At 42.3% G+C, this 26,807-nt stretch overlaps 1 protein-coding gene across 1 annotated transcript; it reads left to right on the plus strand.

Moving 5' to 3' along the window:
* The first annotated feature begins 1,063 nt into the window (after nucleotides 1-1,063).
* On the plus strand, nucleotides 1,064-26,425 carry DUXB (double homeobox B). The gene is made up of 7 exons (XM_041773048.1): nucleotides 1,064-1,173; nucleotides 11,754-11,974; nucleotides 20,655-20,908; nucleotides 23,933-24,053; nucleotides 24,479-24,633; nucleotides 25,639-25,778; nucleotides 25,953-26,425. Exons 1-7 carry the CDS (start codon nucleotides 1,064-1,066, stop codon nucleotides 26,224-26,226), a joined length of 1,275 nt encoding a protein of 424 aa, XP_041628982.1. The 3' UTR covers nucleotides 26,227-26,425.
* The last annotated feature ends 382 nt before the right edge of the window (nucleotides 26,426-26,807 follow it).

Below are 26,807 nucleotides of genomic sequence, written 5' to 3' on the forward strand. Positions count from 1 at the left end.
CAAAGTGGACACTGGAGATTCTGTCCCTCTGGAGGAAAGACACCACATTTTTGAGAAGCTATGACTAATTGAAAATGAATTTGAAGGGCCTGAGTCAAGATTAGGGGCACCCACCTCAAAGACACACTATCAGCAACAAGAAAGTTGGACACCATGAATAAAGACCTAGAAACATGGGTGCCTGGGTGGCTCAGCTGCTTAAGCATCTGCCTTTGGCTCAGGTCATAATCCTAAGGTCCTGGGATCAAGCCCTGTGTTGGGCTCCTTGCTCAGTGGAGAGCCTGCCTCTGCAGCTCCCCTTCTTTGTGGGCACACTTGCTCACTGTCAAATACATAAATAAAATCTTTAAAAAAAAAAAAAAAGACCTAGAAACATCTGACTTTTTACTTGGGTGTGAAGTACACATTCCAAAAGAGTACAAATGTCAAGATATAAAACAAGTCAAGCTAATGTCCAACATACCATTAGCCAACATACCATCTGACTTTTTACTTGGGTGTGAAGTACACATTCCAAAAGAGTACAAATGTCAAGATATAAAACAAGTCAAGCTAATGGCCAACATAGAGACTGAGGAAAACTCAGTCTCTACAAGCTACAGCAGAGTAGCAAAATCAAGTCACTGCCTCTGTTAATGTCTGCAAAATCCACCAGGAAAATGAAGGAAAAATTCAGGGAGCTCTCAGAGTGCTCTAGAGAAAAAAATCTCATCTTCAAGGAAGCCTGACACTGTTTTCAACAGAAGTTAAGTGAATAAACAAGAGAGTGGAGACATTTGTTACACAAAATAAGAGAATATTACAAAATTCTTTTTTAAAAAATCAGATCATGGGCAGCCCGGGTGGCTCGGCGGTTTAGCGGTGCCGCCTTTGGCCCAGGGCATGATCCTGGAGATCCAGGATTGAATCCCATGTCAGGCTCCCTGCATGGAACCTGCTTCTCCCTCTGCCTATGTCTCTGCCTCTCTGTGTGTGTGTCTCTCATGGATAAATAAATAAAATCTTAAAAAAATAAAAATTAAATAAAAAATCAGATCAAGCTTCTATGCAAACATTACAGAAGATGAAGGACGGGGCTGCTGCTCCTGGAGAAGACATGGATGTCAGGAGCCTGGAACCTTCTGGTGAAACAGGTTCATCAGAAGGTGAGACCACGTGGAAGGTGGATGGAAGGTAAGACAATGATTTAAGTGAGTTTAAACACTCATTTAAAAAACTCCTGAAGAAGAAAGAAACCAGCTGCATACTTACTGAAGAATGTGAAATAATCAGCACCTTGAAAGATCTTCTGAAATGTCTCTAAACTAGGAAAGTGTCACTGCAATCAGGAAAATAAAAAGCAAGGTAGAAAGGGAGACATCACAGCTCCAATGGAAACTTCACATCCTCCTTAAGTGTATCAGCATAAAAATCATTTTCACCAAATACCTGATTTAGAGAGAATGTACCCTACAGAGATGTAAGAGAATCCTTCAAAAGCAGATGACAAGACGAGCCATTAATGCAAAGAGCTGAACACCTACAAAATACAAGCCAAAACTCCTTCAGAAAAATTCTAAAGAATTGTGTGTTATTATTGAGTCCTAGTGAAAGAAGAGCTCATGACAATGAGTTAGGAGCTCTGCTGGCTGAGAGACACCTCCATAGCTTAAGAAAGAAAGTGCATATCTGAGACAAAAACTAAGGAAGAATGTAAGGTTTTGAAAAAATACCTTTATGTTCCTGATGTTGCAAACAGGATGTTTTGGAGAGGGCAGAGATCACTAGGCCATCCTCCGGATGTTTCCAGATCCCCAAGGAAGGAACAGTACTAGGCTGTGGTTGGTTGAGGATCCAGGGTCTCTCCAAGGATCAGGAGCCCAGGGGAAAGATCCCTCTGGAAGGTAAGCTCCATCCTGACATAACAGATCTTTCTTAAGATCTCAAGACAGGAAAAAAAAAAAAAAATCTCAAGACAGCGAGGGTATCCTGGTGCTCCTGACACACATAGCAGCTTGGAACTCTCTTTGATTCAACAAATCATAGGATCAGAATTCCATTGACCTAGACTCTGGTCCTCCCCCTTGCCCGTTTCCAGCCTTCAGATGTTTTAGAAAAACTCAGGGGGATTGCTCAGGGGACAAAGGACTCTCTGGTCTTCCCCCATTCCAGAAATTCAGAAGAAATTGCCTAAGAATCTTCTCCACCAAGGTGCTTCACTGGCCCCACCCTTCCTCCCCAACCTCCATCACCCACAGGAAATGTCTCTGTATCAAAGTCTGTCCACACCTCTGACAACACAAGTGAGTCACCACTGAGCTGACCCCTACCTTCCATTGATCCTATAGAACCAGAACCACAGCAAGATGTTTTCTCTTCACTAAAATAATTTTCTTTCTTTTTTTAAAAAAAGGATTTTAGGGATCCCTGGGTGGCTCAGCGGTTTGGCGCCTGCCTTTGGCCCAGGGCGCGATCCTGGAGACCCGGGATTGAATCCCGCGTCGGGCTCCCTGCATGGAGCCTGCTTCTCCCTCTGCCTGTGTCTCTGCCTCTCTCTCTCTCTCTCTCTCTCTCTCTCTCTCTCATGAATGAATAAATAAAATCCTTTTTTTTTTAATTTTTATTTATTTATGATAGTCACATCAGAGAGAGAGAGAGAGAGGCAGAGACATAGGCAGAGGGAGAAGCAGGCTCCATGCAGGGAGCCCGACGCGGGACCCAATCCCGGGACCCCAGGATGATCGCGCCCTGGGCCAAAGGCAGGCGCCAAACCGCTGAGCCACCCAGGGATCCCCACTAAAATAATTTTCTAATACTATTTTAGTGTTATTGCTATTAAGTGATTTTGCAGTGTCTACAATGAAAACCACTTGGGATTATACTTCATTGACAATGTTCTATAGTTGTGGATTATTTCAATGTGACACTAAGTTAATTGCTTCATTTTATCCTATTTGCAAGCAGCATAATTACAGCTTTTTGTTGTTTTTAGCAAGTCTTCTAAAATAATCCAGGAAGCCAGTATTTCATTTTGCCTTTCTTTTAAAATAATTTTGATGTTGCTCTTCTGGTTTTATTGCCATGATATAAAGTGATTACGCAACATCTCAGTGGGAGACCTGATACAATTACAACATTGAGGATTGTGGATTATTTTGTGCCTGATGTGAATGTGAATCAGACTAACTCTGAGGCCACCTGCCTCTGCTCTGCTCAGCCTGAACTCCTTGGGGCGTTGACTGGGAGGCAGATTTAACCTTGTCTCTGAAAGGTGACCCAGGTTCATAGGTCAAACCCAGCCACTCTTCACCCAGGGCCTGTCCCAGACAAAATTATGAAGGTGACAAAGGCTTTCTAGGACCCCAACTCCCTTCCCTGTTCTGTGTCCTGTACCATGCTGCCCCATCAGAAGCCTGGATTTGGGGCTGGACAGGACCTCAGAGGGCGGCAGTCAACCTTCACCTCTCCTTTCCTAAACTGTCTCGCCTTTACAACTGCACAGTCAATGGAAATACTTTAAACCTTAAGCCCACCAATCCGTCTAATCACACTGAAATTCAAATCCATGCTCCAGTGACCCATGAGGTTGTCTATGACCTGGTCCAGACATGCACAGGCCCGAGCCTTTCCTACACAGCCACTGACCATTGTCCTTCTGTCTGACAAACAGCCATTCTGGGCCTCCTAGTGCTGGATATAGTGCTGGATCCACATACCTGCAATGCCTCCTTGGAGCCTTCCCTGGACCCCACCGCTCCCAGTGGCTGAATGTCTCCTGAAGAATACAGGCTTTGCCCTTGAAACAGCTCCTCTCTCAGGTGTGGGTTACAGGCCAAAGACCCCACATGAATGCAGTTCATGGAGAGGTCAGGAAAAGTTCAGGTTGTGGGGAAAGAGGCAGAAACATGGCAGGGTGGCCACTGCCTCCCATGCTGAGCGTTGAGCAGGAAGGAACTCAGGTGGTTCCTGAAAAGAAAAACCAGTGGACCTCAAGACTCAGGTTTTTCCCTGGTTTGGATGGTCCCTCGCAAGGAGGGACTTGGCAGCTCTCAATACTCAGCTCTTCCCTAGGAGCCATGCCTAGTATTTGTGAGGCACAGAATTCAACAAAGCGTAGACCTTCATAGGAACTCATAGTTCTTGACTTCATCCTCCCAAAACCCACCCATGACTCCCCCCAGTGCAGGGGTCACATGCGGAAATAAGGAAACAGAGGTTCAAACAAGCTCCAAGTTATGAAACGTTCAGAGGTGGTTGTCAGTTTGTGCTCTGAAGGACAGGGATGAGGCTTACCTCTGCACCTTCCCAGCCGGTTTCTTTGGGCATGTCTCCTAAACCTGCTCCCTCGAATTCCTCACCTCTGATAGAGGTGCACGGGTTAATTGAGATGAATTTGCAGAAAGCTCTCAGCACACGGTCAGATAATTTGCCGTGTTTATGATCACCCTCTAAGTTATTGGCATTGAATCTGGGACATCCATCCCGAAATCCCATTCATTTTCCATTCTCTGAAAAGCTGTTTGGCCTCTGTTTCAGCTTTTTTTGGCTGGCAGACTGCACCAAAATGCAGTACGAGGACCCTCGGGCGGAGGTTATTTACCGAGGAGGAGCTTCCCCAGACCTTGCGAATGCACATGTGCTTGGGCCAGGTGTACACAGGCTGGAAGCATAGGAGCACGCTCTTCCAGGGGCAGAGCCCAGCAGCAGCAGGTGCAGGAGGGGAAGGCAATCAGCCTTGAATGCAGATCACAGGAATAGTCCCCTGGAGCTGAGAAAGACCAAGGGAAGAGGGGGTTGGTCAATCCAGGCTCACTGTGAGTGGGTAAGAAACAATGGGAGCGTAACTAGCAAATGTAGTCCTCATTAGAACCAGGGGCTCTTTCTGGAAGCAGCAAAAACACTTTGGAGATAGCTATGGGAACAAATGGGAGAGGGTCTATTAAGTAACACTGGAAATAAATTGTGCTTCTCTGTTACTGTAACAGCTGAAACCCAGAGAATGCACCCATGCCCTGAGCACTCACATCTAATTTGTGTCATCGGGGCAGCCGGGGTGGCTCAGCGGTTTAGCGCCGCCTTCAGCCCAGGGCCTGATCCTGGAGACCCGGGAGCTTGGAGCCTGCTTCTCCCTCTGTGTCTCTGCCTCTCTCTGTCTCTCTCTCTCTCTGACAGGAATAAATGAATAAAAATAATAATAATAATAATTCATGTCACCGTCTGATATCACTGGCATTTGAGTCTGAGCCTCTTACTAAGTTCAGAGTGTGGCAAGGTGTCTGCCTCCCTTGTGGCCATTGGTGACCTGCATTGGTGACCTTTTACACAGACCACTCACAGGCTCCGTGTGGGAACCTGATGGGACCGTAACGGTAACACTCTAGAACCGTAGGTGTTTTCAGTGTTTCCATGTTGTTCTATTTGTAGGTGATATTTTGTGGCTATTAGGAGTCCACTAAAATAATCAGAAGCACAGGCTTTTATTTTTTTCTTAAAATGATACTTTTTTTTCCTCTTCTGCTTTCATTGCTGGTATGTAAGAAAGGACAGTCTTTGGTTGGCTCTAATTAACAAGGACCCATGACATGAACACTAAGAGGGAATTTTACATGAGTGGGCTCAAAAGATTGGGAATGCAAAGTTTATTTCTGTTGTAACAAGAGCTGAGTTACTCTAGTTATAACACTGGTATGTTCCACAAAATCAATTTTTAAGAAAAGGTAAGGTTGCAAAACATTTTGCCTGGCCAAGCATCCCTTTCTTCCCTGTTCATCATGTGTAGCTGTAAAAATGGCTCCAAAGAGACCTGCCCCTATGAATCCTGCCACCTTTATCCATCCTCAGAGTGGAGCCTTGGCACGCATTAGCAGCTCAGAGTTTTGTGGGTTTTTTTTTTTTTTAAGATTTATTTATCCATGAGAGACACACAGGCAGAGGGGGAAGCAGACTCCCTGCAGGGAGCCTAATGTGAGGCTCCAACCCAGGACCCTGAGATCACGACCTGAGCCAAAGGCAGACGCTCAACCCCTGAGCCACCCAGGTGCCCTGGATTAGCAGCTCAGAGAGGGAGCTTTCCTCCAGAGGCAACCCATTTTGCACTAAGAGTCAGTGTTCTCTGCCACCACAAACCTGACTGACACCTGCCAGAACTAGGCTTTCAAAGTGAACACACTTCAGTTAGGTTTGGCATAGAAGAAATGGAATCATCAGAGTGTGTAAGAGAAACACTGAATTCATATTTAACCCTAAGGTCACGAGCTTCTTACCATCTGCAAGCTAAACTAACTGGGATGATCCTTAAGACAATCTTAACTCTGAAAGTTGCCCCAGGTGGGCCCCCACCGAGCTCCCGGGACAAACCCAGCACTCTCCAGCCAGGCCAGCCCCCAGCAGGAATATGACTCTAACAGACACGTTTTGGGGACCCTGACCCTCTGCTCTGTTCTGTGCCCTTCACTTCCTGTCCCCATCACTAGTCCCTGAGAGGAATTTCTGCCAATCTCTTGGCACGTAGGGGAACGAAGCTAATGACGCCCTTGGCGTTGAATCTGGGACCTCTATCCCGCCTATTCCCATTCATTTCCCATCCTGAAAAACTGCCCGTGTGTAAACTGTGTTTGCCTTGCGGGCGGCTCCAAGCGGTTGGCAGTACGAGGACCTTTCCTGGAGGACAATGTTCAGCATGGTGCACTCAGAAGGGTGGACACTGTGATCGGGACGAGCATCGGCGGGGGTCGGGGTGTGCAGGCTGCAAGCACATGACGCACCTCCTGAGGACAGATTGGGCCATCAGTGGGGACGTGGTAGGAGAGAGGGGCTCAGGAGAAAACTTCTGAGTCCTCGACAGCAAGAACTGCCACAGGTAGAGCCTCGCAGGCTCCCTGGGAGAGGGATGGAAATGCCAAAGTCACTTCCAGGTGGGATCCCAGTTAGGCCCCAAGGGGATACTTTGTGGACACAGGATTTTAGAGCTTCCCATTGAAACAAACTTGTGAGTGCGTACCTTAGGCAGTATTAGAATAAGAAACACTTGGGGGCTTCTCTGAAACAAGAACATACATCCCAGTGAGTGATTCCTCCCCAGCTGCCCTGGTCTAAGCAGGGCACAGTCACTAATACGTGTCACCGTCTGATATCACCGGCATTAGAGTCTGAGCCTCTTACTCAGTTCAGAGTGTGGCAAGGTGTCTGCCTCCCTTGTGGCCATTGGTGACGAGCTTTTACACAGACCACTCACAGCTCCGTGTGGGAACTTGATAGGACCGTAACTCTTAGGTAACGCTTTGGAACTGTAGGTGTTTTCAAAGTGACTCTCGAAATTCGGCGTTTTCATGTTATTCTGTTTGTAGGTAGTGTAATGACAGTATCTTCATTCTTGTTAACAAGTCCGCCAAAATAATCAGAAACACATTCTTTCTTCTGGAATAATTTTGATTTCTTTCTCATTGTTTTCCTGCTTTTATATGAGTGATTGCACAATATGGTGCATTAATAGGATTATGCTGTTTAGGATAGTTTTTTTTTTATAAATGTTCATTACACAAAACATGAATTATACTTTTTGTCATTCATATTCAATCCAGAAACAGGAATATTTTTTCTCTCTTCTGATGCAATTTTGGACTTTCTTGCAATCGTTTTCACTACTGCTGCTAAAAAAATTGTACATTTGCTCAAATTTCGCTCAAATTGAAGTTCAATAGGATTATTATTTCTAAGATAGTGCTTCATGCATGGGTCTCGTTTGGAAGTAAATTTGGTGACTGCCTTGTTTCTTTGTCCTAAACGGTGTGAGGAGAGTCTTTCAGAGATGGTTGTTTCTTTCTTTTTTTTTTTTAAGTTTTTTTTTTTTTTATTTATGATAATCACAGAGAGAGAAAGAGAGAGAGGCAGAGACATAGGTAGAGGGAGAAGCAGGCTCCATGCACCGGGAGCCCGACGTGGGATTCGATCCCGGGTCTCCAGGGTCGCGCCCTGGGCCAAAGGCAGGCGCCAAACCACTGCACCACCCAGGGATCCCGAGATGGTTGTTTCTTAAGGTCCCATGATGAGAGTTTATCATGAGGGATCTCACACCTAGAGAGATTTGAAACACAAGCTCCACTTCTATGTACTAAGAGCCAAATTGACTCTACCTATAGAGACGGACATAGCTAACGAAGTTATTTTCGGAAGAAAGTAGCCCATGACATGTGTATAGGCCAAGCTTCACTTCCTTCAACATTCCCCTAGTATTTAAGTATATTAACAGCTCCGTGGAGACCTGCTGGGGGATTCAGACACCTTCTGCCTCCAGCCTCAAAATGCAGCTCTGCACAAAGATGACCAACACAGAGAGGGAGATTTCCCTTCAGAGGCACCCCAATCTCACAGTTTTCTTTGTATGGCACCCTACCCCAGGCCTCTTGCTCCCTGCTGACCCTGCTGATCTTGACTAACATCCCTCCAAACCAGCCTTTCAGGGCTCACACTTCAATGAATGAGAATGTGGGTAAAGTGGAGTCACTGAGAAGCTTGAAAGGGGATCTGAACTCGGATTTAACCCGAGGCCACAAGGTGCTGCAACCTCCCTGGGCTGATACTCCAGCCTAGTGTTCTTTTACCAGGGCCAGCCCAACACCAAATAATGATGGTGAAAACACTTTTTTGGAATCTTAATTGTCTTCCCTGTTCTACTATCCTTCACTTCTTCACTTCTCCCTCCCCATCACAAGGCTTATCTTGGGAATGGAAAGGACTTCAGTGGAGTGTCAACCCTCCCCTGACTCCCAGATTGCCACCTCCATCCTCAGCCATGGCCTGGCCAACATGGTGACAGCTGGAGCCGATGTCCACAGACAGTTTAGAACTCTGTCTTCCACCAGGACAGAGCAAGGACACCTGGCCCAAGAGGCACTGGCCCTTGTTGGACCAGGACCGAAAGAAGCCCTGCTTCTCCTGGGATCATTTTCCCCTCACTACTGCAGTACTGCCAGGACACATAAATAAGGCTGTGGGCAGGTGGCTGCCCTCCAACCCTCACAGTATTGTCAGCACACAGGGTGTAGCAAGTCACAGGCAGAAACAACCATCTACAAACAAACTGGGCAACAGCAGGTCATTTACCCAATGACCCTTAGGTCTTTGAAAATGGTGATCTTAATGAGGTGGGGTTCAGGAGTAAATGTAATCTGCTGCTCAAGTTAACAAAATGCAGACCGCTTCCCAGGCTTATGGAGATAGGCATAAAGCATACAGTAGTGCGCATTTCTACCCCTGGCCACAGATGAATGAGACTATTATAGACACTATGTAAAATATTCCCCAAATGTCTCTTACTCGGCTAGTTTCTAAAAACAAATTACCCAGTTCTTATTTGGATGGAAACAGGAGTCCAGAGAAAGCACCCTCCTTCCACAGCCAAAGAAGAATTGTGAGTTTTTCACTGTAGCATGACATTTTGCTTGACCACATAAATCTGGTTTTTCTTTGATCATACTGAATTATCAAAACTTTGGAGATTTGCAGATTTGTCCCCAATTAAAGCAAGTGTATGGCGTCTCCATCATTGATGTATTTTCATCCTAAGTGATGCTCTAGAACTAGAACTGTCTTTGCCTGGGGGCTTCCTGAGATAGCCTGCACCTAAACAGTTTGCCTGTGTAGGCTGGGCTTGATGCTCTGAAGTCCTGACATGACCCAAGATGAGACCTGACTCCCGGATGCATCACTGAGCACGGATTCACTTGTGTTCCTCGGTATCAACTGTGCTCAAGTGACCTAATGGTGTCCAGGACAAGCCCAACACAGGTCCAGAAAAATCACCTCCCAGCAAAGATCTGTGTGTTAGCGCACTGTGCTAGGCCCTGTGTCCACCAATCTCTTTGTTATCTTATTTCTAATTATGTCTTTCTTCATAACTTTAGTTTTTATTCCTTTTGATGTAGGCATAAGTTTATGAATTTTGATTATGATGTTGGATACAACTTAAGGATGTCTTAGAATTGGAATTTGGAGGGAAAGGCACATAGCAAATGAATATACATTCTATAGTAAATTGAAAGCTATTCAACATGATTTCATGGTTTGTCCTAAAAATCAAAAAACCTTTTTTCTGTTAAATAATTGCATTAACCAAGGTGCCTTGAAACAAAAGATGGAATCTGAGTTTCAGCAGATAGAAGCATTTTCTTTAACAATACTTTGTACTTCCTCGGTGGACTGAGAGATATATAAATAATTAAGAAAAACAAAAAGGAGGAGAGATTTTAGAATTGAGGCCTGATTATCTGGTTAGACTATTCATGTTATATTTCTTCTAACTGATACAATATTATCAATTAGAATATCTAAGTTATAGAGTTGTTAGAATATATGGGACACTTTGGATTTCAGAATGGTAACTGGTCTTTTTCTTAGATAAAGTAACAGAAGAATTAAAAAATAATAACAGAAGGATATTATAATGCATAAGTGCTCTATAAATAAATATGCACATATATGTATTTATACATAGCATGCATTGCTGTTCTAAGGAATATGAAGATAGTGCTCCCCTAGGTTATTAGAAATAAACAATGAGGTATGTGCTATGATGAATGCAAAACAAGAGGTAAGACGGTGTGATAGGGCGTAAAGTTGGTGTAACGGAAATCTTAAGATGTGAATACATTATGAAATTTCTGGCTACTTATGTCAAGTTCCCAGAGTCTCACACTGTCTCCCATGCATGTCATTAGCATCCCAGCAATGATAGATAGCTTCACCAATTTATTCATGGAGAAACGCCCCTGGCTCCTCATGATCATACACACGTGAAAGAGTTCTGAAAAGGATCCCAGGACTGAATGAGAAGAAATACATTTCATATATATCCATTTCCATTGCATTTAATAAAATTTACATTCTTGGGAATTTCACTTTTTATTTTGAACTTCTTAGCTTGAATACTAGAAATAAAATATGATTGACACTAAAACTTACTTACATTACTTCCTGTAGCACTCAGACAGCAAGAGGCCTCAGATCTTAGAATAGCAGGATTCAGTGATACATTGATTTTTATGAAGTCTGGGAGTCAAAAGTGTCATGAATATCTTAGGAAACCAGAATGATGTGAAAGCATCTAAAATGAAAGGGTAACTTTAAATGATGTAATAAGAACTACAATTTAAATGATAGAATAATTTTTTTAAGATTTTATTTATTTATTTATGAAAGACACAGAGAGAGAGAGAGAGGCAGAGACACAAGCAGGCTCCATGCAGGGATCCCAATGAGGGACTCGAACCCAGATCCCAGGATTATGCCCTGAGCCAAAGGCAGATGCTCAACCACTGAGCCACCCAGGTGCCCCTCCTTGTCATTCTTCTTAAGAGCTTGAGAATAAAACTTGGGGAATAGGTGTGACCTCCTGGAGGAGAAAAAAAACCCTCAGATGCACCCCCACCCCCACCCCCCCAAAAATGGCTAAGACTTGTTTTATGAAGATGCAATATAAACTCCTGAGGAAATCTGTCTCTAAGAGAGTCGGCTCACTGTGAACAGGCAAGAATGACTCAGCCAACTTGGCATCCAACATTTATACAAGGAATACGTGTGCACACATACACACGAACACACACTCCTATTGGGTCCAGTATACAGAGTGCCATTTTATTTTGTTAAGTCATGAATGGCTTAAACATTTATTTTCAAGGTAAAAGCCAATTTTTTTTCCCTGAATTTAAGTACTTTTTCAGTGCCGTGAATATTTTATACAAATGCTTTCCATAATAGAAATTTCTGTCTCGTATCAGTTCCACTATCTCTTTGGAATATTGCTGGATGAACTACAGGACAGACGCCATGGTGTTCAAATGGGGGTCACTGCTCAGCCTCCTCTACCCCCTCACCCTCTCCAGGATGGCATGTGGCAGTGACGAAGCTCAGCACTTCCCAGACCTAAACTGTCCTTTAAGCATTTTCCGGGACTGGGAGGAGGAAGCAATAGATGGAAGAGAGTTGAAGAGAGGGGAAGGTAGAGGGGTGTCAGACATCAGGAGAGGATGGAAAGGAAGTGGTTCTCAGGGGAATGCCCTAGGGCACCCTGGATCTTCCTTCTGCAACAGGTCCTGGATGCTGCCAGCCCAGGTTTCCCTCCTCCCCAAGTCAGACTCTTTGTCACTCCCTTATTTTCTGACAACGCTTTTCTTTTCCTTCTGTCTTTACTCCAGACCCGTACTTGAGAGCAGACACCAGACATGGATCCAGCTCACCTCTTGCTCCCACTTCTCAATGAAATGTATGAGAAAGAGTAAAGCTGTTCCTGATGGTCAGGACCAGGCCCAGTACCTTCAGTTATGTCTTGATGTTCTTCTGCAGAATATAAATGTTTTTATACACTATGGACATCAAAGATGTCCACTCTGCGACCGTGATGGATCAAGACACAAACAAGATCACTTTGTTATCCTGTCTGAACACAGACAAATGGGAACATTGTCTAACCCACAAAATACCAACTGTTCTCTCTTCTGACCAACGCAAATGACTGTCACTCCTTCACAATTATGGCACCAGCCTTCCTCAAGTTTCCCTTTCTAAAGATAAGATTTATTAAAATACCAATCACAGAATCATCTCTGTACATGGCAACACGCAATCCAGAGAAAAATGCCTGTTTCCGTGAACTCACCCCAAAATCACCCAGCATCAGTGGAAATCCTGTATAAGGCCCTTCTGCAAGAGCAACTACTCCCAGACCATGGAGGATTAGGAGGATCAACCAGGAACTAGCAGCAGGATGGGGAACAGTGATGGTGGCCCCTCAAAAGGATCAGAACAATCCCTTCAGCCACTGAAGACTGGGTTGGGGCCATCAGGAAAATGCTGGCTGGAAAGGTGCCCTCCAGGCAGCCCTGGTGGCTCAGCAGTTTAGCACCGCCTTCAGCCTGGGGTGTGATCCTGGAGACCCGGGATTGAGTCCCATGTCAGGTTCCCTGCATGGAGCCTGCTTCTCCCTCTGCCTGTGTCTCTGCCTCTCTCTCTCTCTGTATCTCTCATGAATAAATAAATAAAATCTTAAAAAAAAAAAAAAAGAAAAGAAAAGAAAGGTGCCTTCCCCCGGCCTCCTCTTCTCTAGGGGCTGGGCCATGTGGGCTTGTTGTCACCCTATTGGGGGAGCAGGGTTAGATTCCATTCCCCCATCCACCCAAGATTTGTATGACCACAGTATCCATACAAGTGGATCTTCCTTCTTACCTGGAGCCCCACTCAAGGTTGAGACCCTCCAGGCTACCGCTGCCGTGAAATGAGAGCAGATGAGGTAGTAAAATGAGCATTAGGGAAGTCAAATGAAATAGGCTCCTACAACAAATCTGGCCAAGCAACAACACCTGCATGCTATGCCTGTGGATATCAATGACATGAGGATTGTGTGCACAGAAGAAATAGAATTTTGGGGTGTCAGAAAGTGTGTCATTAATTCACCCCAATCAGGCTGCTTGAGTAAAGTAACAGTCGTAGGAAAAATGCACTGTGTTTGTGGGACGCCTGGGAGTCTCTCATCGTACTGAAAGGGTGTCTTAGTGAACATGGGTGAGGAGACTGCAGATGGGTCAGATTCTGAAGGGCCTTGATTAACACGTAAAACATAGGGCCACTGCCTCCACCGGAAGAGGTTGTAGTTCTAGAAAAGTGTAAAGCACCACCTCTGTGTTCACATGTGCAGCCTTGGGAAAGATGGCCTTTGTATGTCATACGCTCTACCCACTGAACCCAAAACCAAGAAAGTTTGTCTTGACATCCCTTTGACCCATCTGCTACCAGAGTGGGAGGACCTCACTCCTCTCAGACAAGGCCCAAATCTATGCTATCTCAGTTACTCTGTGAATCAAATTCCCCCATTACATTGGCCCTGAGACTGCAGATTTGTCTCCACATTTTAATAAACTGATCAGGATACTTGGATAACTAAATTCAAGGATGTCTTCATTTGACTTCTTTGTGTCCTTTCTTCCTAAAGTACAAGTAAACCTCTTTTCCGGGATAAAGGAAACACTTGGATTTCCTCCTTTCTTCCACATGTAGGCAACATTTTGAGTCTTAGGTCCAAGGAGATTCCCTCATTTTCTGCATGTCACATGACCACCTGAGTAAATAACATCACATGATCTTCAACGGAATGGATCCTGTCTTACCAGTACCCTCTTAGGTGAAACCCAAGAGTAAGTCTCTTGGAACTTTCTGTTTAAAAAATAAGTTTCATGCCCTTCTAAATTTCACAAAAATTTACTGCAATTAAAAGAAACTGGGCTATAAAAATCACAACAAATGAGTTTCTTGGAATATTCAGATCATTGCTTAAAAATAAAGACTTAGGCACCTGGGTGGCTCAGTCAATTAAGCATCTGTCTTTGGCTCAGGTCATGATCCTGGGGTCCTGGGATCGAGTACACAGTGGGGCCTCCCTCTCAGTGGGGAATCTTCTGTCTCTTCCTCTGTCCCTCCTCCTGCTGTGCTTTCTCTCTTGCTCTCTCTCACGCTCTCTCTCAAATCTTTAAAATAATAGGGCAGCCTAGGGCTTTAAAATATTAGGGCAGCTCAGCGGTTTAGCGCTGCCTTCAGCCCAGGGCGTAATCCTGGAGTCCTGGGATCAAGTCCCATGTCGAGCCTGCTTCTCCCTCTGCCTGTGTCTCTGCCTCTCTCTCTCTGTGTCTCATGAATAAATAAATAAAATCTTTAAAAAAATAATAACAATAAAGAGCTCTGACCATATTGCTTAAGATACAAAAACCAAATTTGTATACCCACCTTATTCTCAATTATGTCCTGGCAATAAATGACTTCAAAACACTAGTGGCTTACCTCAACAAAAGTCTATTTCTCATCTGTCTGGGATTCCGGTTAATGGGATCATCCTCATCTAGGACAGAGAAGGGTCATGGTAGTGAGAAAAGAGCAATGACCCCCCCCCAAAAAAAGATGGTACAGACTGCTTCATCAATCCCACTCATATCTCACTGGCTGAAAGAAATCACAGGGAAAACCTGAAATCAATAATTTGTGAAATACAATCCTCTTGGAAGACATGGCCTAACTGGGCTACTGCCATGAGAGTAGGCATGAAATAAGTGGCCCCTACAAAATACACTGTTCATCTATTTGGTCAAAATTATTAGCTTCCATCCCTAAAGTACACAAAGTAATCTTACACTTTTCCACCAGACACAATATGATTTTCCCAGCCTAAAACCTCCATTCACACTGAAAGTAACTAGAAGATCCCAGTTATCACTCCTCCATCAAGATATCAAAGAACAAAAGCCAATGCTATGAGCCAGTTGGAATAAGGACTGAACCTATGTAGTAAACAACCTCTCATCTATAAAGAAGAGGAGAGAGACTGCATCCATTGGAACAAAGCAGTAGCAAGATTCAGCTAGGGAGATGTTTTGGGATAGACCTTTAACTGGACAAGCTTTCCCCCCTCTTTCCCACCTATCAATTTCTGCTTCCTGGATGAAGTCCCCAGACCAGATTCTTGGATGTCCCTTATCTTGCTTGGCCTCATTAGTAGGGACCCTAGAGACTGCAGAGGAGGGAAAAAAAAAAGGAAAACACAAATACGAACCAATTAGCCCATCCTCCAAGTCATTACTCCTAATTTTTCTCTCATCTCACCTTAAGTATCTTGAGCTTATCAGTTGTCTATGGCAAAAACACACTTCATTTTTTTCTGTGGCAGTTTACAGGAATGCCTAAATAATAGACAATGTAAATACTGGTAGAAGTTTTAATGTAATCATTGCTGTAGACCAAAGGTTTTACATCACAACCCAGGTTTGAGTTTTGCATTTCTTAACTATGTATAAATTTTTTTCTCAGAAAGTGTCTCCAAGTTATTTCTTCATTTAATGAGCATAAAGTCTACGTGTACCCCTTACCCTGAAGTTCTATTTCCTCACCTTTCTTCCTGTTAAACAACACTTTCCTTTTTTTTTTTTTCAATAGTAATAGAATATCCCTTTATTAACACATTCCTGAGCTCATTTCTTTCTAGATGTTCCCAGGCAATAGTGGCCAAGAGCATGTGAATCATGACAGAGATATTCTGTGATCCATTATTCAGGGCACAAGAGGGTTTCTTTTTTTTTTTTTTAATAACAAATTTATTTTTTAATGGTGTTCAATTTGCCAACATACAGAATAACACCCAGTGCTCATCCCGTCAAGTGCCCCCCTCAGTGCCCGTCACCCATTCACCCCCACCCCCGCCCTCCTCCCCTTCCACCACCCCTAGTTCATTTCCCAGAGTTAGGAGTCTTTATGTTCTGTCTCCCTTTCTGATATTTCCTACCCATTTCTTCTCCCTTCCCTTCTATTCCCTTTCACTATTATTTATATTCCACAAATGAATGAGAACATATAATGTCTGTCCTTCTCCAATTGACTTATTTCACTCAGCATAATACCCTCCAGTTCCATCCACATTGAAGCAAATGGTGGGTATTTGTCGTTTCTAATGGCTGAGGAATATCCCATTGTATACATAAACCACATCTTCTCTATCCATTCATCTTTCGATGGACACCGAGGCTCCTTCCACAGTTTGGCTATTGTGGACATTGCTGCTAGAAACATTGGGGTGCAGGTGTCCCGGCGTTTCATTGCATCTGCATCTTTGGGGTAAATCCCCAGCAGTGCAATTGCTGGGTTGTAGGGCAGGTCTCTTTTTAACTCTTTGAGGAACCTCCACACAGTTTTCCAGAGTGGCTGCACCAGTTCCCATTCCCACCAACAGTGTAAGAGGGTTCCCTTTTCTCCGCATCCTCTCCAACATTTGTGGTTTCCTGCCTTGTTAATTTTCCCATTCTCACTGGTGTGATCTACATTGTGGTTTTGATTTGTATTTCCCTGATGGCAAGTGATGCAGAGCATTTTCTCATGTGCGTGTTGGCCATGTCTATGTCTTCCTCTGTGAGATTTCTGTTCATGTCTTTTGCCCATTTCATGATTGGATTGTTTGCTGTTGAGTTTAATAAGTTCTTTATAGATCTTGGAAACTAGTCCTTTATCTGATAGGTCATTTGCAAATATCTTCTCCCATTCTGTAGGTTGTCTTTTAGTTTTGTTGACTGTATCCTGTGCTGTGCAAAAGCTTCTTATCTTGATGAAGTCCCAATAGTTCATTTTTGCTTTTGTTTCTTTTGCCTTCGTGGATGTATCTTGCAAGAAGTTACTGTGGCCAAGTTCAAAAAGGGTGTTGCCTGTGTTCTCCTCTAGGATTTTGATGGAATCTTGTTTCACATTTAGATCTTTCATCCATCCATTGAGTTTATCTTTGTGTATGGTGCAAGGGAGTGGTCTAGTTTCATTCTTCTGCATGTGGATGTCCAATTTTCCCAGCACCATTTATTGAAGAGACTGTCTTTCTTCCAGTGGATAGTCTTTCCTCCTTTATCGAATATTAGTTGACCATAAAGTTGAGGGTCCACTTCTGGATTCTCTATTCTGTTCCATTGATCTATGTGTTTCACCCATTTTCTGCCTTCCAGGTTTTCACAGCTAACATAGCTTTACCAAAATAATTTATGGAGGCATAACATGAGTAGCCATCTTTCTAGGATTCAATAAAGTTTTCCACCATCCATGGTTATCTTCATGACAAATCTGCATGTACACATCTTTCCTGTTAAATGTCATCATTTCCAAATAAGCAGTTTGATGATTGTGTCAGGCAGAGTTCAACGATTCAACCAGAGAAATAGAATCTGTATACCTAGTGATTAATTGCAGAGAATTGGCTTATGTAACTGTAGAGACTCACGAGGCAATTCCAAAACTCATAGTATGGGCTGAACCCTTGAGCATGAGCCGAAGCATCAATTAACAGGAAGAATGTCTTTGCAAGGAAGACTCCACTATTTCCTTCTGGCCTTTCAGTTGATTGACTTAGGTCCAATCAGATTATGTAGGATAATCTCCTTTAAAGTCAAGTGAGGGGATCCCTTGGTGGCTCAATGGTTTAGTGCCACCTTCAGTCCAGGGCATGATCCCAGAGTCCTGGGATCGAGTCCTGCGTTGGGCTCCCCGCCTGCTTCTCCCTCTGCCTGTGTCTCTGCTTCTCTCTCTCTCTCTTTATCTCTCATGAATGAATAAATAAAATCTTTAAATAGATAGATAGATAGATAGATAGATAGATAGATAGATAGATAGATAATAAAGTCAAGTGATCGTGGACTTTAATCACGTCTACAAAATATCTTCACAGAAACACCTGTGATAAGTGAATAAGTTCTGTAGCTTAGCCATACTGAGACTAACCATTTCTGTCTACACCTTGTTGAGCTGTAAGCCATACACCTCTCCTGAAACCATAAATGACTTCCAAATTAAGAAAATAACAATGTGATATTTCTGCCTAATATGGTCCGAGTATCCTGCCTATAATAGAAACACACAACTCCTTTCTCCAAAAGAAGATGCAACATCCTTGGATGATGTGCATACTTCTCCTTTGATACTCCTTAAATACAGTGATCTACAGTGAACTATCGGGGTGCCAGGGTGGCTCAGTTGTTTAGGCATCTGGCTGTTGATCTCGGCTCAGGTCATGATTTCAGGATCCTGGGTAGAGTGCCATATGGGGCTCTGAGCTCAGTGTGGAGTCTGCTTCAGATTCTCCCTCTCCCTCTGCCCCTCCCCCTGCTCATGCTCTCTATTTCTCTCAAAAAAAAAATAAAAATAAATAAAAAAATAAAACAAAAATTAAAAAAATAAAATAAAAAATATATAAGGTGAGCTACTATTGGGATGCCTCCTGGCTCAGCCAGTAGAGCATGTGACTCTTGATCTCAGGGTCATGATTCTTCCATGACAACTTCATATTTCCTTTGACCTCAGCAACCACCTCACATGGTTTTGATTCTGGTCAGGTGACCCAAACACTTATTTATATTTATAGACATATTTAAATTATGTGTAATATATACAAATATGTATATATAAGTCTGTTCTTATAGAAATATCTCCAGTGCTAACATCTATATCGTTTAATCTCAACTAGAGAAATAGGTTCAGTAGCATTCCGACCTCATAGGAAACTAGTGAACTTATACATACACGTGTGCACATGTATATACACATATATACGCACATAAAGACATTTGTCATAAATAATTGGCTTATACAGTTGTAGCACCTGGATAGTCAAGAATGAGATTTCTGGGGCAGACCCTGTAGAAGGTCAGGCTGAAACTCTCACAGGCAATGAAGCTGCTGTCCACAGCTGTGATTTCTTTTCCTCCATGAATGCCCAGCTTTGCTCTTAAGACTTCCATGATTATATCAGCCCCACCGAGATTATCAAAAATAATCTCCTTTACTTAAATCCAATTAATTATATAATTCAATCAATCTACAAAATACCTTCAGGGCAACAACCACCCAAAAACCTAGATTCATATTTTTTTAATTTGAATTTTTTTTAATAACTATGGAGTATAGACTAGTATAGTCTAGTATAGATTAGTCAAGATAACATGTAAACCTTAGTACCAATGATGGAAAGAAATGTGTTTCAGGGGTGCCTGGGTGGCTCAGTTGGTTCAGCATTTGTCTTTGGCTCAGGTCACGAGACCTGGTGTCCTGGGTGTCCCTCTGTCAGGCTCCTTGCTCAGCAGGGAGCATGCTTCTCCCTCTCCCTCATGCTTATGTTCTCTCAAATAAATAAAATATTTATTTTGAAAAATGTGTTTCAGTAAAAATTGAAGAAAACAGGAAAAATATAAAGTGATCTATATCCAGACAATATTAGAATATCATCAAACCAAAATAATTAAAAAGCAAAACTACAAAAACATGGAGAACAAAACATCTATAATGTATGTGTGTGTGCGTGTGTATGTAAATTAGAGAGCACAGATTCTAAGTCTAAAGGTATTAGGATAGATGCAAAATAGCCTAGTAGAGTCTGTACTTCTTCATCTGATTACTTCAAGTTTCTTTCTAAAAGTGTTAAGCATTTAATGAAGTAATTAAATAGAAGTCTATTTAAGAAATGAGTGCATCACCCTGGGTGTTGATAAGACTGGTGTCTTAGAGTGCTGCTGAGTTGCCCACTCACCTTTGTGAGTACCTCTTCCCAAGATGGATTTGAATAGCGCTGCAAGTGGTAAGTTTTCATCTGCATTTTGTTCTCTTTGATAATGCCACCTACTTTATTTTCCAGAGTTTATAAAAGTTAAAATTCACAATCATGATTAGAGAGCCAAATTATTGGAGCAGGAGATTTTTGCACTGATGGGTGCTTTAAAGTTGGAGACTGGAATTTCAAACTTAAGATAACAGCCATACGTCCCACAAGTGGGTTGGCAAAAGATCTAAAGCTGACACTGTAAATGGAGAAAAATATATTATGGAATACCTAATATATTTAGTTTTATTATAATGTATTTTATCTCAAAGTACCAGTGTATTTTATCTTAATTCTTTAAGGTTTTACTTGTTTATTTCCATTAATTTTCCTAGCTCCTATTGCTTCCTATTTTCTCTGTATGTAATTTTCTGGATTTTTCAGTAACTTTTTCCTTCATTAACTCAGATCACATTGTCATTTTTTCTATTATACATTCATATTTTACTTACATGTCTCCAATTTAGCATGACTTTAGATGTACCCCTAAAGTAAAAATATAGAACCATTGTTGAACTTACAGGCTTTCAGCCTGAAAAAAAAAAAAAAAGACATGTTTACAGAGAATTTTTAATCCATAAACATAACCTTCATACTCCTTTTCCCATTTTCTCTTCATCGGGCATACTACAAAAAGAAACCTGGCAAGGCAGGATTGTTTACAACCAGAGTCAAAAGGATATCCTCCAAGAATGGTTTAAACAAAACCCATACCCTGATAAAGCTACCAGAAAACAACGGGCCAAGGAAATTGGCATTCCAGAGTCTAAAATTCAGGTAAGCATTAGGTTTCTATTTCATTATCTGTCAGATTCAAGGTAAAGAGAAACGCTGGGCTTAGGACTTTCAAGCAATTCTTAGGTATGTTGCTCAAAAGGATTTTATTGTTGTATATTAAAAACAAGAACTGTGTTTGTATCTTTTATCAGTTGTGGAAATATTGGCTGGGTATATTCACTGATGGGTGGAGCATATACTCCTCTATCTCCCAATAGGAGATAAATCAATTTTTGAGATTTAGGTAACTTAGGAAATTATAACACTATGTTAATGATATGGTATCATTAAGTGTTGATTTAGGGCACCTGGGTGGCTCAGTCGTTGAGCACCTGCCTTTAGCTCAGATGGTGAACCCAGGGTCCTGGGACTGAGCCCTGCATCAGGCTCTCCTCAAATACCCTGCTTCTCCCTCTGCCTCTGCCTCTCTCTCTCATGAATAAATGAATAAAATTTTTAAAAAATATATTGCTATATACTGGAGCTCCTGGCTGGCTCAGTCAGTAGAGTGTGAAATGCTTGATTATAGGGTCATGAGATCAAGTCCCAAGTTGGGTGTAAAGGTTAAATAAAAATAAAAATAAAAATATTTTTAAAAATATGTTGATATATGCAGCAGAATGAGGATTAATATGTAATTATGAGGAAACTGTGAGGCAAGAACTCATGTAAGTTCCCAATTTTCAGGCTAATTTTTTTTTAAATACCTGAAATGTGATTTACACACAGAAGTATATAAAGTAATATCCCATATTGTATTATTTGAATAGAGCTACTGGTGTGAAAATGAAACCATGTTGGATTTCTTCAGTTAACAGGGTGAGAGTTGTAAACAATACAATTATACCAGGTGAAACAGCATCTAAAACAACAAAGATCAGTAAAAATGTGCTTTTAGAAGAAAATAATGAGTTCAGATTTTTGTGTCTATATAGAGTCTCCAGTAAGCCACTGGCTCTAAGACCCTTAGCCTGAAGAATGCTGGAGAGAAATTTTTCTTTACTCTTCATGCATTTGATCTGGGTGTAAAGAGTTTACTCAAATCCTAGTAATAAAAGCCCATCCTGTGGGAATATCTGATGATGTGCTTAAGACTTACCTGAAAATATTTTGATTAATTAATTTAGAGCACAGATAACTTTTTAGCACAATGCCTGGATAAAAGAGTGATTCATTAAATATTGGTTGTCATTAACACCCTAAATCTTATCACAAATTATCAAAATAAAACATTCAAATAATTAGAAAGTACATTGCAAATCTGACTCCAATAATGAGGAACAGACTTCAATGGGTTCTATTTGTGACAAGAGTTTCACAGCAAGGTATACAGGGTCCCAGGAGTTGCCTTACCTATTGTTGATTATAGGATGAGGTAATATTGATGACTACCGCTGTTGATTGTGGCTAATTTACTCCCCATTTAAAGAAATTCTTGGGGTTCCGGGATGGCTCAGTTGGTCAAGCATCCAACTCTTGATTTCGGCTCAGGTCATGATCTCAGGGTTGTGAGACTGAAACCCATGCTCCACACTGAGCTGGAAGTCTGCTTCTCATTCTCTCCCTACCCCCTCTTGTACACTCTCTAAAATAAAAAAATATTTTTAAAAAAAGATTTTATGTATCCATGAGAGACACACATAGAGAAGCAGAGACACAGGCAGAGAGAGAAGCAGGCTCCCTGAGGGGAGCCAGATGCAGGACTCAATCCCAGGACCCCAAGATCATGACCTGAGCCAAAGGCAGGTGCCCAACCACTAAGCCATCCAGGTGCCCCTAAATAAATCTTTAAAAAAAGATTCACATTCTCTAAAATAAATCTTTAAAAAAAGATTCTCTCTCCTTCTGCCCCTCCCATCCTGCTCATGCACTCTAAAAAAAGGGGGGCAGAAAAAAAGGAAATTATTTTCCACAATCAATTCTATGTGTATTATACATTATAAAATGGTATTTTTTTAATGTAAAAGTAATTATTTAATGACTGTAAGACCAAGCAATAGAATTGTGCTTCTTTTGCAGACTGGAGACAATAAAATGTTTAGCTACAATTTTCTCATACAAACATGAAATGATATTCATACAGAAGAAACACCCTCACAAATAACTGATGGGTGATGAACACACACCAAGTCTGACCAAAGCAAAACACAAACTGAAAACAGTTGTAATTACTCATATTTTTTTAAAGATTTTACTTATTTATTCATGAGAGACAGAGAGGCAGAGACACAGGCAGAGGGAGAAGCAGGCTCCACACAGGGAGCCTGACACGGGACTCGATCCCGGAACCCCAGGATCACGCTCTGGGCCAAAGGCAGAACTAAACTGCTGAGCCACCCAGGCTGCCCTAATTACTCATTTTTTAAATTCAACATGTTCACTCTATTTTAAAATTAGTAAATGGAGAAACTAAAAATGCTTCTATTTCAAAACATTAGAGAGCTGGCATATGTGATTGTTTACAACTTGTAAAAGTAACTCAAATTTGAAGTAAATGCTAAACCACATGTTAAAATAAGATGGTATTAAGAGTTTATTTCCCTTATTCATGAGAAACAGAGACATAGGCAGAGGGAGAAACAGGGTCCCTACGGGGAGCCCAATGTGGGACTTGATCCCAGGACCCCAGGATCACGACCTAAGCGAAAGGCAGATGCTCAACCAGAGCCACCCAGGTGCCCCTTGGTATTTCTTATAAAGAGATAAGGGGCAGGGGGGGGGACAAGAAAAGGCATTCACACATTGAAATCCTGTTATGAGAGAGAAGTGGGAAAAGAAAGAAAAATATTGATCTCCTTTGATAGAACTGACAGTGTCTCTTCAATTTTTCTTGGGATACCATGATGACGACCATAAAAGATATGCTGTCCTGAACTGTATGCTTATAGTAATATAACTCCTAGGATAATACATCACCTTTTCCTTATGGGTATTATCCCAATGGCAGTTGATCAAAATCTATTGCATTGATATTTGGAACAACAGCGATGGAGTTACAGGGCTTTCACATCTTCTCCTGCTTAGATTTGGTTTAAAAACCATAGAGCGAAACAGAGACGATTGGAATTTGGATGCTCCTTCGGAAAAAACAAAACCCAAGGACAACACCAGTATCAGCCTTGGACTCAAGATAAAAAAACCACTGGTCCAGGGATGCCCTAAATCATTTAAATAAATAAAATCTTTTTTAAAAATTAAAAAGAAAATAAAAAAGAAACTACTGGTCCAAACGCATTTCTTCAGTGGGTCCCTGTGAAAGTGGAAATGACTCGGCATGTCGCACCCATATTCTTGACAAAAAACCATCGCCTTTGGGAGGCACTTACAGCTTGTTCTGAGCACCCTAGTGTCAGAAATAGAAGCATGGTCCCACAGCTGGCTAGCATAGGCAGATTCTTAGCAAGCAAGCCTTTGGACCTTTTGGTCCTGTGGCTCTGGGCAGGGTGGCATCCTCTTCTGTCACCCTGAGGGACTCAGGTGGACTGAGTGTAATCTCCCCAAGTTCGAGTTCCCAGTTCAAAGATGAAAACTGTTCTAAAAGACCCCTTCTGTTCCTGTGTTCTCCTTTAGAATACTTACCAAAAGCAGCCAGACAAAACTGGACACCCATCACAAGGTCTCAATCGCACACCCTAGTTCAGGCCTTCGAGAGGAACCAATTCCCTGATATTACAACCAGGAAAAAACTGGCTAAAATAATGGGCATTCAGGAACCAAGAATTCAAGTAAGTTCTGTGACACCAAGTATATTTTACCCATAAGTGATATTTCTCCCAGAGTTGCTGAAAAACTTTGACCTATCTTGGATTATCACAATCATCAAGGGTAAAGGTATGGGATGGTAAACATCTAGCATTGCTAGTGTAAAATGAAAAATGCTGTCAGTGGTATACACATTTAGAATCAGCAGCAGCGAAACTGTGGGGAAATGTGAGAGTTAATGCCTGTTCTGAGAACGCTCTGACAGGTTTTCTACAGCCTGGCACTGCTGTCATTTTCGTCCAGGTAATTCCTTCTTGTGAGGCAGTCCTGTGCCTAGTAGGTATTTCTCAGCACTCCTGGTCTCTACCAACTAGATACCCCCACCTCCTCTCCCCCCAATTTGTGACACCCTCAGAAATCTATATACTTAATCAAATGCCCTCCAGTTGGGAAAACAAAGTCATTCCCGATGGGTACCTTCTAAAGTTATTGGGACAGTGGTTTAGTATATGTCAAATGCTCATGACTAAGCACATTCATAGGTTCATCAGCACAGAAACCCTCAAAAGACTTATTAATCCTTCATCAGATTTATACACACGACATATATAAGATAGGGGTTCTTAGGCACATGTTGGCAAAAAGAAAATATCAACCTAGTCAAGAAAACTTGTTTGCTGATCCAAGGTTGAAATCAAAGAGAGAAATCTAGAGCACATGCCTTTTCAGCCAGTCTCAATTCATCAGTAGTTGATTGCTGAGTATGTTATGACCTCAATTTGTTTAGATGTATATTCACACACATTAGTACATAGACATTATTAAATACATACACATACTAAACACATGAACCAGAGTAATTGATTTCACATACATGGAATATTTCTATTTCATTTGAAATTTATATGCACATGCACATACACACAACCATTCTGATATCGGAGCCTGTATTAATAGCCACTTAACTTTATGCAGTATGAGAAACAGAGGTACAATCACTTACGATTCCTCTTCTTTTCTTTACATAGACGTGGTTTCAGAACCAAAGATCCCTATACCCAGGGCAGAGCAGAAGTGAGTCCATGAATTCCTTGGCAGATGGCCCAAATGGAAGACCAGGTCTGACAGCTCAGCAGCACCAAATTAATCAATCCACTCTCCTGGGCAGGTCTCATCATTTTTCTTCCTCCAATTCTTTCAGCAGGAACCAAACATTTCTACCTGCTTCTCTCCCATTCCATGAATCCTCTGTCCCTTGTCTGAGCCAAAGACCAAGTGTCATGATGGTACAGCCCACACAGGCTACACAGAGAGAAAATTCTGTCTCTACTCTGAGCCTTAGGAATTACCTGCCAATGCCCTCGACTTTGGGAGGAGACCTCTCAGATACTCAGACTCTTTTCTGGTCCCCAAACCAAGAAAAATGCCAGAATCACAAAGAACAGAGTGGCATAGGAATCCTGCAGTTGAAGGACTATTCTCAGCCTCATCCTGAGGACCAAAAACACCAGCTGCAGGACCTGGAGCAGGTGGACATATCTTACATTCTGCAACGGTGGGATAATGTGCGCCAGGCTCTGATTGCAAAATGGGATCCTGGAGAAGGGACACACTGAGACACACATGGCTGCAGTACTCGGCCAACTGGAGAATCATCCTGTTCCCTTGGCCAACTATACCAGTGATGTGTAGAAACCTCAAGCCTTTATGTTAGTTCCTATTATCCACAGGTTTTCAGGAAACAGTACCTTTTCTGAGTCCTAATCCACAGAAAGAGGGCCCTCTAGGACCCCAACTGCATTTCAGTGAAGATAATTTCAGGCTGTATTCTGTATGTTGTTTTTTTTTTTTAAGATTTTATTTATTTACTCATGAGAGACACAGAGAGAGGGGCACAGACACAGGCAGAGGGAGAAGCAGGCTCCATGCAGGGAGCCCAATGTGGGACTCGATCCCGAGTCTCCAGGTTCACGCCCCGGGGGCGCTAAACCACTGAGCCACCCGGGCTGCCCTGTATTCTGTATGTTACAAAGCTCACCAGGACCTCAGTTCAGGAGAAGGAAGAAGTCATTCTCAGAACCTGGTCCAGGCCTCTCTTCTTTTGATGCAGAATCAGTGCAACTTAAAGGACAGTGAATAATGAAGTCATCCTGTTTGGGACAAAATTAATACAAGAGGAAGGAGAAAACAACTGGAA

The sequence above is a fragment of the Vulpes lagopus genome, chromosome 10 (assembly GCF_018345385.1).
Source record: "Vulpes lagopus strain Blue_001 chromosome 10, ASM1834538v1, whole genome shotgun sequence".
NCBI classification, from domain to species: Eukaryota; Metazoa; Chordata; class Mammalia; order Carnivora; family Canidae; genus Vulpes; species Vulpes lagopus.